Source organism: Phacochoerus africanus, chromosome 2 (assembly GCF_016906955.1).
Source record: "Phacochoerus africanus isolate WHEZ1 chromosome 2, ROS_Pafr_v1, whole genome shotgun sequence".
In the NCBI taxonomy this organism is placed as follows: Eukaryota; Metazoa; Chordata; class Mammalia; order Artiodactyla; family Suidae; genus Phacochoerus; species Phacochoerus africanus.
In genome coordinates, this window is record NC_062545.1 from 258,980,873 (window position 1) to 258,994,074 (window position 13,202).

A 13,202-nucleotide genomic window follows, 5' to 3' on the forward strand; every position below is an offset into this window, starting at 1 on the left:
ATTAGATCACCTTGGTTTACAACTGCTACAAGTCTAGCAACACTGGTTGTGGTAGATTGCCAAGAAATCAAGCCTGATCAAGCCTCTAGACCTACCTACCAAGTTACAAGAAATACAGGGACAGAGAAACATGCTAAATAATACCATGGGGACGCAATGAGCAAACTCCCCTGGAAGCTATACCCGGTTTTCTCGATAAAACGTCACAAGGAATAAAATTAGACAGTTGGGGGAGGAAACCTATAGATTAAAAAAGATTTCATTATCAGCTAATCAAAAATGTTTGGATCTTATCTAGATCTCCATTTGAACAAACAAATTGGTACCAAAAATATAAAACAGTTTGGTAAACATGAACAATGACTAGACATTTGATGGCATAGAGGAATTGTTACTTTGGAGAATAAGGCAATGACACTATATTTTTTGAGACCTTACATTTTAGCAATATAATACCTTTAACATTTACATATAAAATTATATAGCATTTCAAGTGAGAGAACAGGTTGGGGATAAGTTGATTATTATAGGTCCTTAGTACATGGAAGTTCATTATACTAAGTTTCTCTATCTTTGTGTATGTTATACTTTTCCACACTAAACTGATTTAGGTGTGGGTAGCAGAAGATCCAGGAATCCAACAATGCTCTCCAAAATGGGAAGGTTTGGAAAGGAGTCCAAAGAAGAAAATAAATATGTGATCCAGGGAGAAGCCAATTCTTTGTGCATTTCTCTTCCTCTCAGGATTTAAATTTATTTATGGTCTAGAACACTTCTGCTCAGAAATGCTAGGAATGACGTGACTCTGTTGACCAGAGAAGGCTCTGTACAAATCTACTGACTGTATAATGATGCAAACTCACACAGTTTTCAACCACATCTGCCTAGTGGATCGTGAGGCACATCTGGAACAACTTTTTTTCTCTTCTCATATTAGAGAGAAATAGACACTGAAAGAGAGAGTTGAATTGTTTGTGAATTCTCCCTGGGCCCTTAGCATCACTGCTGAATGAATTTGCCTAATGACCCAAGAAGAGCCCCTGTGAATAGCACTAAACTCCAACAGGAATGGGGACTACAGCTTGCTCTGTGCCTGCAAGCCCAGCGCTGCCCTGGCTGCTTTGCATGACACCCTCAGATAAATGATAATTGTGTGATGGGGTAAGTGGTTATGGGGCTGCTGGAAAAGGGATTCCAGACTCAGGACATCTGTTAGCCCTGTGAGGCTTCAGAGCATGGTATCCGCCCTTTCTGAACCTCAGTTTCCTAATTGGTAAAATGAAGATAAATTTTGCTACCTTCATAGGCCTATAAAGAGGATTAAGGAAGATAGCATACGTGAAAGTGCCATGCAAGCATGCCAATGCAAGAATGTTCCTCATTCACTCTTCACTCACTTATTCTCATTAAAATATATATTTATTCCAGCCATACGAAAAGAATGAAATAATGCCATTTGTAGCAACATGGGTAGACCTGGAGATTACCATACTAAATGAAGTAAGCCAGACAAAGACAAATATCATGTATCACTTATATGTGGAATCTAAAAAAAAAAAAAAAAATACAAAAAGAAATTGACTTATATACAAAGCAGAAACAGACCCACAGACAGAGAAAACAAACTTAGGGTTACCAAAGGAGAAAGGGTGGGGGAGAGATAAATTAGGAGTTTGGGGATTAGCATAGACACACTACTATATATAAACTAGTAAACAACAAGGACCTACTTATAGCATAGGGAACTATACTCAATACTTTATAGTGGCCTACAAGGGAAGAGAATCTGAAAAGATATACACACACATGTATGTGTACATGTAAAACTGAATCACTTTGCTGTACATCTGAAACTAACACAACTCTGTATATCATCTATACTTCAATTAACAGCACATACATTTTTAAAAATTAAAATTAAAAAAGGGAGTTCCCATTGTGGCTCAATGGGTTATTAACCTGACTAGTATCCACGAGAATGCAGGTTCAATCCCTGGCCTTGCTCAGTATTCAGCTTTGCCATGAGCCATGGTGTAGGTCACAGACAAGGCTTGGATCCCGTGTTGCTGTGACTCTGGCATAGGCCAGCAGCTACAGCTCTGATTAGACCCCTAGCCTGGGAATTTCCATATGCTGCAGGTGCAGCCCTAAAAAAGCAGAAAGCAAAACAAACATAAAATGGATAAATAAATAAAGCCAAGCCACTACACACACACACACACACACACACACACACACACACACACACACACACAGAATTTCTACTGTGAGTAAGGCATTATACTAGAAGCTCTGGTACAATGCAGAACAAAAGTTTGTCCAGACCCTGGTCTCCCATGCAGTTTACCTCCTAATGTATAGGAAAATATTTTGACTTCATATCATGACAAATATTCTAGAAGTGGGGAAAACAGAATGCTTAGGATTGCTGAGCAAGCTATTAGTAGGAATGCTCAAACACAGGCTCTATAGCATTTGCAAGCTGTGATAGAAAGGAATTGAGACGTAGACCAGGATTGGTCTAGATGCCTTTGTTCCTGAGTTTACCTGCTCTTTCCTCTTTGATGGCACTGTTATCATCATAAAATAAGAAAATGTGGAGGAGAAGACAGAAGACATTAACCAAACAATTAGAAAACATACATAAAAGCATAATTAGAAACTATAACAAATGCTATGAAAGAAAGATAAGAGGACTCAAGAAAGTAAGTGGACAAACAAACAGAGGGACTCTTATCTAGAAGCCTCAGCAACCTGGTGGGTGAACAGCAGTTGACTCAGGGGAAAGAAGAAAGGGGGGAAAGATAAAATAAGTTCCAAGCAGAAGGAATAGTGTGTGCGAATGCTCCTTGGCTTGGCAAAGCGTAGTGTCAGAAAGCAGAAGTTCACTGTGACGCGCACCCAGAAAGCAAGAGGGTGCAGGCACAGATGAGCTTTAAGAAGTTAGAAGGGCCGGTCCAAGCAGCCCATTGCAGGCCATGGTGAGTCCATTGATCTGAGTCCTAAGAGCCACTGGAAGCCAGTTAAGGGTTTTCATTGGAAAAGTGATGTGACCAAGTTTTCATTTTGAATATATCACTGCGGTGATCAGGAAGAAAATGAATTAGAGGGAGTGAGGGTCCTTGTTAGCCAGTTAGAAGGCTCCTACAACAGTATAGGCAAGACTTGGACCAAGATGGGTAAAAATGGACATATTTGAGAAATTCCTAAGAAGAAAAACCTATAGGATTTGTTAACGAGTTATAGTTTGGGGGAGATGAGTGCCGGAGGAAGGACAAAGAGTTAATGAAGGATTACCTCATTGGTTTTCAGATGACAAGAACTGAGATGGAAAACATCATCAAAAGAAAGGCAAAGTCATGGGTGGCAAATGAGGTGTGTGTCATGGTTACAAAGGAAGAGAAGCCACTATACGTTTCCTGAATGGAGGGAGCCAACCCCGGAATGAAAAGGGATGAATCCATGTAGACAGCAGGAGTGGTCTATTCTTTCAAATGTTTTGGCTATTGAGTAAAGTAAATGAAGTCACAGTAGCTAGAGAAGGTAATATTAGGCAATGATAGTGTCATTACTACACATTAGACTTCCATATGTTCTACTTTGCTTAAACGTTGACAGGAAGTAGCTGGGAAAGAGAGAGGGTATATGGCACAGTGAGAGAAAGCAGAAGAGCTCAGATGAAGCCCTGACTCCATCACTTCCTCGTTACAGGATCTTGGGACAAGTCATCGAACTTCTCTGAGCCTCTGTTTTCCCAAGGCAAAAAGAAAGGTAATAATAGTATCCACTGTGTGGGGTTGATGAGAGGATTCAGTGAACTAAGGACACCAAGGGCTTGAGCTGAGCTCCCGGCACAAAGTGCTCAGTAAATGGTGGTTCTTAAAAGTACCAGGAAAACCATCCTGCAATTCTCTTTTTCGTTACATTTGCTTAACTGAATTCAATGTGCCATGGGGAGGAAAAAAACAAGTTCTATACTCTGACATGCAAAAATATGTGCATCTGCTAAGTCTGTATGTTTTGCACATCTTACTGAATCTGGTTGTTTTCTGGTCCCGGGAAAAAGAGATGTTTTCCAGTTTTGCAAGTAGGCAAGCCAAGCATTAAGTTCCTCTTTTGTAATTGACCATGAGTGTGTTGAGTAATACGTGGATTATATCCCCGTCTTTCCTTTGATCTTCCCTCTTGCCAAGAACTGCCTGACAGCTTGGTTCCTGGCCAGTTCACCTCCTTCTTCTAATGCACCAATGAAGAGGAAGTGGCCCACAATAGCAGGGGAGATTTACTCCAGATTATAAGTACTTGACTTTCTTAATCCTTAAGCAAGGAATTCCCTGAAGGAATCTGAGAATGAGAAGGATGTATGAACCATGGTTTTGGGTAGTGGTTCTCAAGCTCAGTGTGCACAAATCACGTGGGAAGCTTGTAAAAAAGAAGATTCTCAGCCTCACCTGTCTAGAGAAACAGAATCAGCAGAAGGAAGCCAGGAATCTGTGTTTAAAAAAAAAAATACTCTCCCCCAATCCTCAACCTAAGTGATCCTGACGGACTCTGTGACATCCTGATCTGAAAGTCTCCACACTTCACTAGGCACTCCTGACCTCTTATTCTGTTACTCCCCTCTTTGCCTTTTAATAAACTACAGTAAATTATTTATATTACTAATTCTGATTAAACTGTTTACTTTTTGTCTCCACATACTCTCCAGGAGAAACTGTCTCCTGATATATCCCCAAAGCTCAGAACAGAGACTGGCCCATAGAAGACCCCTAATACATATTTGTTAAAATTATCTGAATGGAGTCCCCACCCCTCCCAGACATCCCATATATGGACTTTTGCAAGGGACACCCCAAATGGCCCTCGCCGAGTTCTCTAACATTTGGGTCAAAAACATTTAGGAAATTTGCGGACGCCCCATCTTTATCCAAGGAAAAAATGACAATAATATATAATGTTGCATACACTTTCTGGGGATGGTGACCCAATGACCCCCTAAAATCAGGGACCTACAGACCTGAAATCAATAACCCTTTGCCGTAAAACCAGCCCTAGGTCCTGCAATTCACCCTTGAGCTGTTGTTGATGTAGTTCTTATCCTAAAATTCCCATCGAGTTACATCTTTCCCTTCACCCCAAATCTTGGGGAACTGCCTCAGTTTCCATGGTACCCACACCCCTCAGCACAGCCTTGGAGGTGGCCCACAACCCAGTCTTCCGCATATCACTTCTCCAGCTTTTCCTCAAATTTGTCAGGCCTGTCATAAGAATGACTGACTAGACACATACATTTTGGAAAGAGACTTCCTGGGTTTGAATTCTGACCCCACAAGTCACTAGCTCTGTGATGTCACTAGCTCTTATTTACCTAAGTCCTCAGATTTTTTTTTTTTTTTAATTTTAAATGGGCATAATGGTGCACTTCAGACATGCCAGGGGGGCAGAGAGAAAGAACACATATGAATGCATGTAAAGCCTTTTTTAGATGCCAGGCATGTGGTTGGGTTTTATTCTCCTATTCCCGATGTTTGGTGCATGGTATTTGATATAAATTTCCTTCCTCTTCTTTTCCAATATACCCTAGTCTAGACCAAGGTTTGTCAAACTTCTTTTGACAAAGGACAAGGGTAAATATTTTTGGCTTTGCGTGGCCTACCATCTGTGGCAACTGCGCTACAGCCATTGTGGCAGGCAAGCAGACATGGATGATAGGTAGACAAATGAGTGTGGCTGCGTTTCATAAACTTTATTTATAAAAGCAGATGGCAAGCTGGATTTCACCCAGAGGCCAGAGTAGGAAAACTCTGGCCTAGATTAGCTACAGAATGTTACAGACTTGGGCTCAAGCTTTTCTGAGCCTAGGTCTCCTCATCTATTAAATAAAGATGACGATAATATTTCCCCCATACATTCTTGGATGATTCAATGAGAAAAAGCGTGTGAAGCCCTTGGCAGAGTTTTTGGCATATAATGGACCTATAGTACATAAGATTATCTTCATCATCAATAGACAGGCCCCATGATATTCCTCTCTCTGCCCATATCCACTTTCCCTGCTCCAAGAACCTTCTCCAGGTTCGCCCTCCCCTCTCCCCTGAGGAGAGTTCCTTTCTCCCTCTTTTCTAACACAGCTGGAATGTCTACTGCATTGTTTGGAAATAAATCACTCATTAAAGTAGCATATGCAAACAATTAGTTACTTATGTGGCTCTCCTGCCTCATCCACTAGACGGTGAGCTCCTTGAAGGCACAATCTGTGTCCCATTCCCCCCAGAGCATTTTTCCTAGCCCAGTCTCTGCACACACTAAGTGCCCAGTGCAAGCTGGTGGTGACGATGGTGCCCTGGCCATGGTGATGTCAGTTAGCATAATGCTGTTGGTCGCAGCAGTGGGCATGGTTGTGGTGGTAGTCACGGTGGGGGGTGGTCTTGGCTGTTAATTTCTTTTCAAAGAGCAGTCACTTGGAATTCTCCTCTTAGTTTGAGCCAAGAAGTGTAAATAGAGCAACAAGTCTTTCTGGCAGAGAGAGTGGATGTGGGGGAAGGTCAGAAAAACCACAACAAGACCAAAATTATACATGGCTCTTCCTAGGACAGCATGGAAAGAAGAAAAATGCATTATTAGAATTCAGGGGGCTGGAACACTAGAAAAAAAAAATACCATCCAGATCTACAGAATATTTTACAGTCTTTAAAGCACTAGCAACCGTCTCTTAGTTTTTCTACAGCAGAGCCCTGTGGGGAAAGTTATCAATACCCACTTCATAGATAAGGGCACTGAGTCTCGGACAGACAAAAGACAGTTCTGAGAAGCTATGCCTGACTACTTCAAAATCAGGCTTGGCTGTGTGCCCTAGAACAACTCATTTCTGTCTCTGGGTCTCAGTATTTGTAAAATAAAGAGCTCGATATATAAAATAAAGAGGGCATGATTTTACTATCCAACTCTGCTCGTAAATGCCATTATTGGGTTGGAGCACAAGATATCTGCACCTTTCTCTCCCCAATATTAATTTAAGCGGTGAATCTGTTAATATCTTTGGATGCAAAAGAAATTGCAGGTCACAAGGTGCCTTTTCCAACCTCAAAATATTTCCCTAATTTTCAGGGTAGAACTTAGATCTGCCCCTATCACAGTGCCCAAGGGGACTGTGGACAAAGTTAGCACTACTTCTCATCATAGAGACAGAGAAACAGAGACCAAAGCAGTAAAAGCATTCATGCGCAAGGCCAAATAACAATCATGGACAGAACCTAGTTCAGATGCCAGGTGTCCCGGTTCTCTAGCTCTTCCGAAGAAAACTCCCAACCCCCAGATGGATAGGGGTAGACGCTGAACGCCTACTTTACAAGTGAGTAATATGTACGTTAAGCCAGACAGTCAATGGCAGAGGTGGGATTCAAATCCCGCTCAGCCTAGCTCTTCACCACAACACGCTTCTGTCTGCCCCATTTGGAACCAACTCTTCACCAACCCAAAGGCTAAGTTAACAGCCCTACAAAGTCTCATACATTTAAGCACTAGTTGTGCTTAGCGAAGCTCTGTGGCTTTGGGCTGTGGAAGGATCATTTAACAGGTGGAGGGAGACGGTGAATGTATTAATCAAACTCTTCAACACTAAGACTAATTTTTCCTGCTTCGCTTGTTCAAAACCACAGCATAAAGGGTTATGAAGGGCTCCTTTCCAGCTGAGGCAGGAGGTAGCACCCTCTCCCATGCATTCAGGGAGATGGACCACCAAAGGAGCTGGGCCCCTAGGCTATTTAGAGCACACCCTGGCCCTAGTCCAGAATCAGAGACCAGAACTGCCCCACAAACTCCAGGCAAGTCGTACCCCCTCTCTGAAGCTTCCTGACCATCCAATGAGACTCAAGAGTTGACTCAGCAACTCAGACCATGCAAAGAGACGGGCATCCTCACAGAGAAGAACGGCTCTATTCACTTTGGAAGGTCTATAGAAGGAAATCCTTTTGTGGAATTTCACCTGTGATTTTCCTTTCCTATAAAGTACGAGTCCCAGTGATGTTTATAAGAAGAGAACATGCTCCTGAAACCCCTCCATTTGTGATCTGCCCTTATGGGTTAACCAGTGGCCTCTGCCATGCAAGATACAGATCCTACTCTAAATATCATGTCCCTAGCACTTTGGGCATTTGCAAAGTTACTGAGTTACTGAGTACTACTTAGAAGGGGAAGCGCCAAAGGAAGCATAGAAAAGAAAGAAGTCATCTTAGACAAACCTTATTTTTATCATTACCATAGAAAACATAAGCCTGTTACATGCTATATGCCAGGTGCTATGTATTCATTATCATTTGATCCCCATGAAGCAGGGATTGAAGGATCACACATTATAGTCATGGAAACTGAGATTTGGAGAGGTCATTGAGTACCAGGAAGGACTAGAGGATTGAGGCAGGACCCAAACCCTGCCGGAGGGGAACACAGAGCTTGCACTCTCTGATTCCACTTAGACAAAGTCTCTTGTAGGAGACCCAGAAAGAAAAACTCACCCAAACTCTCTGCTTTTTGAGGTAGGGAAAGAGAGGCGCAGGAAGGAGAAAGGACTTGCTCCAGCCTTGCTAGGACTCAGTGTCAGAGCCCAGGCCAAAGCCTTTTTGTGTTTTTATCCAGGTGGCCTCTGCCTCTGGCTGCAAAGGAAGGCAGAGAGATGGAGAACCTTAGGAAGAGTGATAGAGGTTTGGGGAGAGGTAGAGGAACAAACAATAGCCAAAATGAAAGTGACTGCTTCCTTGTCACACCAGCCTCACTTGGTGACCACGTCCCCCTCCTCCAGGGTCATTTCCAGACCTGCGGGGGCCTGTCCTACCCACTCCTACCATAGTCTGGCTCCCTTGAAAAGGCCTAATGCATGGCAGCTTCTAGGCCACTATGAAACTCTAAACAGGCCTGTCATTGGGCGGGGTGGGGGGAGAGGAAACTGGTCAACTGGCTCTAATGGCCCCCTTGCAAGAATAACTAAGAGGACAGGAGCTTGGAGCTGAAAAGATAGCATCTACCTGTCTGCCCTAATGCCTCGATCATCCCCAAACTCCTCACCACCAGAGTCCTCACAGCTCTGCCCAGCCTGGTTGCTGTCTCTCCTCAGCACTGCCCATGGGGCTTCCCCTTGGTGCCTCAGGGAAATTGGCCACATTGATGCCTTCTTCAGGCCTCTGCAGGAGCTGGGCCTTGCACCCAGAATGCTCTCAGGCTCCTCCCTGGCCCTCAAACTCAATCCTTCACACTCACTTCAGGCACCTGACCCCCAAGAACTAATTTCTTTCCTTTTTCTTTTTCCTTTTATTTTTTTAAAGACCACACCTATGGCGTATGGTAGAAGTTCCTGGGATAGGGGTTGAATAAGAACCTACACCACAGCCATGGCAACCCCGGATCAGAGCTGCATCTGCAACCTATGCTGCAGCTTATGGCAATGCTGGATCCTTAACCCACTGAGCAAGGCCAAGGATCGAACCCACATCCTCTCAGAGACAATGTCAGGTCCTTAACCCGTTGAGCCACAATGGGAACTCCCAAGAACTAATTTCAATGTCACTCCCCTAAGGAAGCCTTCCCTGACCCCATGAAGCCCTGTCACCCCCTTTCAACCCACAGGCCTGGACCTTGCTTGGTACTTAGCAGTCTGCCTTTACTTATTTGGTGTGATTGTTTGAATAACATCTCTCTGCTCCACATGTCTGTGAATGCCATGAAGATAAAGATAATGCTCAGTGGTGTCTGTTTGTCCTGCTCTTCCCTTCTCAGGGCATGGTGTCAGACCTGACATAGAGTAGGAGCTCAAAAGTACTGAATGAATGAAGGAGGGACTCGGATGTCCCATGAGGCGAACAGTGACATCTAGCGACCACTTGCAGAGTCTCGGGCTCCTCTGATAGCACACAAATGGGCCTCGGGAAGATGGATTCCCAGAACTGGCTATTTCCATGATGCTGAGGGAGGTGGTGCAGCATCCACACACGGAGGATCTGACTCCTAAGCAAAGAGGAAAGCACCCACTGCTCATCCTGCAACTGTACGTGCCAGGAGCACATCACAAAAGTCCTGGGACTTAGCGAAAATCCAACCACATCACAGAGGAGGAGTATGGGGCCCAGAAAGGCAGTTGCTGGGGCAAGCTCACAGAGCATAAAAAGGGATACTCATAGCCTCACTCACCAAGTCCTGGAGAACTCAGCCCTCCACAGCTCTTGACGTGATGCTTGTTTGGTCCTCATTAAAACAACCCTGATCAGGGCACCCTTGTATTCCCTGGAAGCTTCAATGGCCTCCTCGGAGACCTCCCTGCTTCCACTCTTAGGTATCCACAGTTGACTCTCACCCAGAAACCAGAGGTGTGGAGCTATACACTCATTTGGCTTTTTTGGTGTTTTTGATGTTGTTGGTTTGAGGACCTCTGAAGCACAGAATTAGAGTATTTGCAATGTTTGGCTCATGACTTTACCTCAGTGCTCCACCATGCATGGTTAGGCTTAATCTCTTCATCCAGTTAGTGTTAGCTAGTTTTAACACTTTCATGAACCTCTACAAAGCCAGCACCCCAAAAATATGACCGCCTTCATGTAGCCAATGCTCCCTCTTGCTATCATCTTGCCGCCCCAACTCAAGTTACCACCATCCTAAATCCTATGGTTCGTCATTTCTTGGATTTCTTTTTCTAAATCGTCTACTGCATCTGTATTTATTCTTAGAAGGTAGTGTATTTGATGCGTGTGTATCTGTTTTAACTTAAAATAGAGGAAAGGACATCATACTCTATAAAATGTCTCTTTGGGATTTCTTGTCTTCATTTAACGCCATGTCTGTCCATCTCATAAGTGTCACTATCATCCATTCGTGCTCGCGGTAGTAAAGTATCCCATTGCATGCATATCCCACACCCAATTTCACTGCTCTTCCACTGATGCTCATCTGGGCTGTCTCCAGAGGTCTCCTTCTGCCACACAAATCTGATCCTATCAGCCTCCTGCTAACCAGGCATCTCCATCATGTCACTGCCCTCCAGACTGGGTCCAAACTCCATGACCTAGCTTACGATATCCCAAAAGGAACCTAAATTGGGTTCTTTCTGACCCCTCCGGCTTCATCTCTGCTCTCCCTCCATCTCCTGGTCTTTGTCATGGGAAATTTCTACTGGTCTTTGTTGTCTACTTGATACTCTCCCTACCCCCTTTTTCTCGTCCTCTCTTTGTCCTCTGTGAAGCCCTACCTGACCATTCACCATGCACTAGCCCTTACTCAGCCCAGAAGTATGCTCTGGGAGGGGTACACGCAACCCACAGCATCCTCCTGGGCTTGGTGAGTTGTCTGCCAGACCATCTTCTGTGGAGGCCCAGGGCTACCTGGGGGTTGGTGCAGAGGGAAGAGTGAGGACTAAGTAGAGCTCTTTCATCCGCCTTCTTCCTACTGGAGGAACGGCATCACGTAGTCCTAGTTTTATGGATTGGAGTTCTCTGACAACTGCTTTTGGGAAAAATGTTCCATGAACATGTGTTTGCAAACCAGGAAACCAAATCATTCATATACCTCTTCAAGCCCTGACATGCTCTAAGTGAAAGCGAGAGGAACACAAAGAGAAAAAAGAGAGAGATAATTTCATGATTAAGTAGGTAGGCTCTGGAGCAGATCAACACTGAGCGAATCGCTAAACATCTTATTAGCTTTCTTTACTTGCAAAGCAGGCCTGAGAAAAAGATGGACCATATGGAATTGCTATTTTTACAAATTAAAAAAAAAATAGTCAAATGTTAGAAATTCCATACACATCAACTCAATATTTATAAGTAAATCATAGATGTGGAGGGTAGATTAAATGAGATAACCCAAGAAGAGTACTGAGACAAAGACTGCTAGGTCTGTCTCCAAATCCATATCTTTGTCCCATAGGCAAACTGACAGAATATATTTCTGTGTCTTCATTTGCAGACAGGTGTGCCCAACAGCTGAATTCTAGCCAGCAAAATAGGAGCTGAAATAGTAATTTGCCATTTTCAGGTGTGGCCCATTTAACTCTCAAGTGCAATCTTCCATAGTCCTTATTCCTCCATAGCAACCATGGAAGCATCAGATTAATGGAGCACAAGATGGAATAGGCTGGGTCCCTGAACCGCCTCTCGGAGTAACGCCACCCATCAATCAAAAATATCTATTGAGGAGTCTGCATACACAAGAAAATAACTGCAGCAGTACTCAGCCATTGAGACTGGAGAATATGTCGGTTATAGCAGCCAGTGTTACCAAGCTATATAGGTGCTTATCACATGGTAAGGCATCAATAAATGCTAGTATTCACCCTGAAGCGTGATGATGATGACAATCCCAACAGGGGGCCCATGAGGGCAGGAGGCAGGAGGGCTGGTATTTCGATCTGACTTAGTGGCTGTGTCAGGGGAGCTCACCTCTTTGGTGCCGTTGTCCTGGATGAGAGTATAAAGTGGGACCACGCGGTTGATTTCCAGCAGCACTGGCGTGGGGCTCAGCTGCTCCTTGCCTGGTCGGCGGCAAAGGTGGCAGGTGGATGGACATCGGCCTTTCTCCTCGCAGCGGATCTCCACACCTGAGATGAGCTGGTCATCCGACAGCATCTGGGCCGTCAGCAGGCCTGAGAGGTAGGTGATGAAGGGCATGGACTTGAGCTCCTTCTTGCTGCCCAACTCTGTGGTCTCTGGAGAAAGGGATAGAAGTACAGTATCATTCAAAAAGACTGACTCTTGAACCCACAAAGAAGTGGTAAGGGAGTGGTATCCACTGGAAAGGGAAAAAAAGATGATAGAGGGGTTTGTTAAAGATGCTTTGGAAAGAGCAGTGACCTGAGGGTTCGGGGCCAGAATGGAATCTTGTTCTATCACTTATTGCAAATAAGCCATTGCATTCTCTGGGCTTCACTTTCTCCATCTTTAAAGTCAGTAGGCTGGACTAGAGGATTCGGCAAGGACCTTGCAAGATGTAAATATTGTAGCATATTTGTCCCAGCAAGAAATTCCTTTGTCTATTGTCAATTTGTATCAATTCTACCTTTCTAAACACTTGCTCCAGTCCTGTAATTTCCATGAAGTTCCATGTCATGGAGGAAGATAAGCTTTGGAGTCAAGTCCATTTCAGTTTAAATCTCAATTCTGCCTGGTAATAGCTCTGCAGCCTTGGCAAAGTCTCTGAATGTCCAAGAGTTTATAGAGGTAAAT

At 44.0% G+C, this 13,202-nt stretch overlaps 1 protein-coding gene across 3 annotated transcripts in view; it reads right to left on the bottom strand.

Annotated features, from left to right (window-relative positions):
- The window catches only part of ASTN2 (astrotactin 2), a 912,080-nt gene that overhangs the window by 191,744 nt on the left and 707,134 nt on the right, over nucleotides 1–13,202 (bottom strand). For all 3 annotated transcript variants that reach the window (XM_047768264.1, XM_047768263.1, XM_047768262.1), the window contains one exon: nucleotides 12,420–12,685. In XM_047768264.1, coding sequence (XP_047624220.1) covers nucleotides 12,420–12,685 — 266 coding nt within the window. The remainder of the gene's footprint in view (nucleotides 1–12,419; nucleotides 12,686–13,202) is intronic.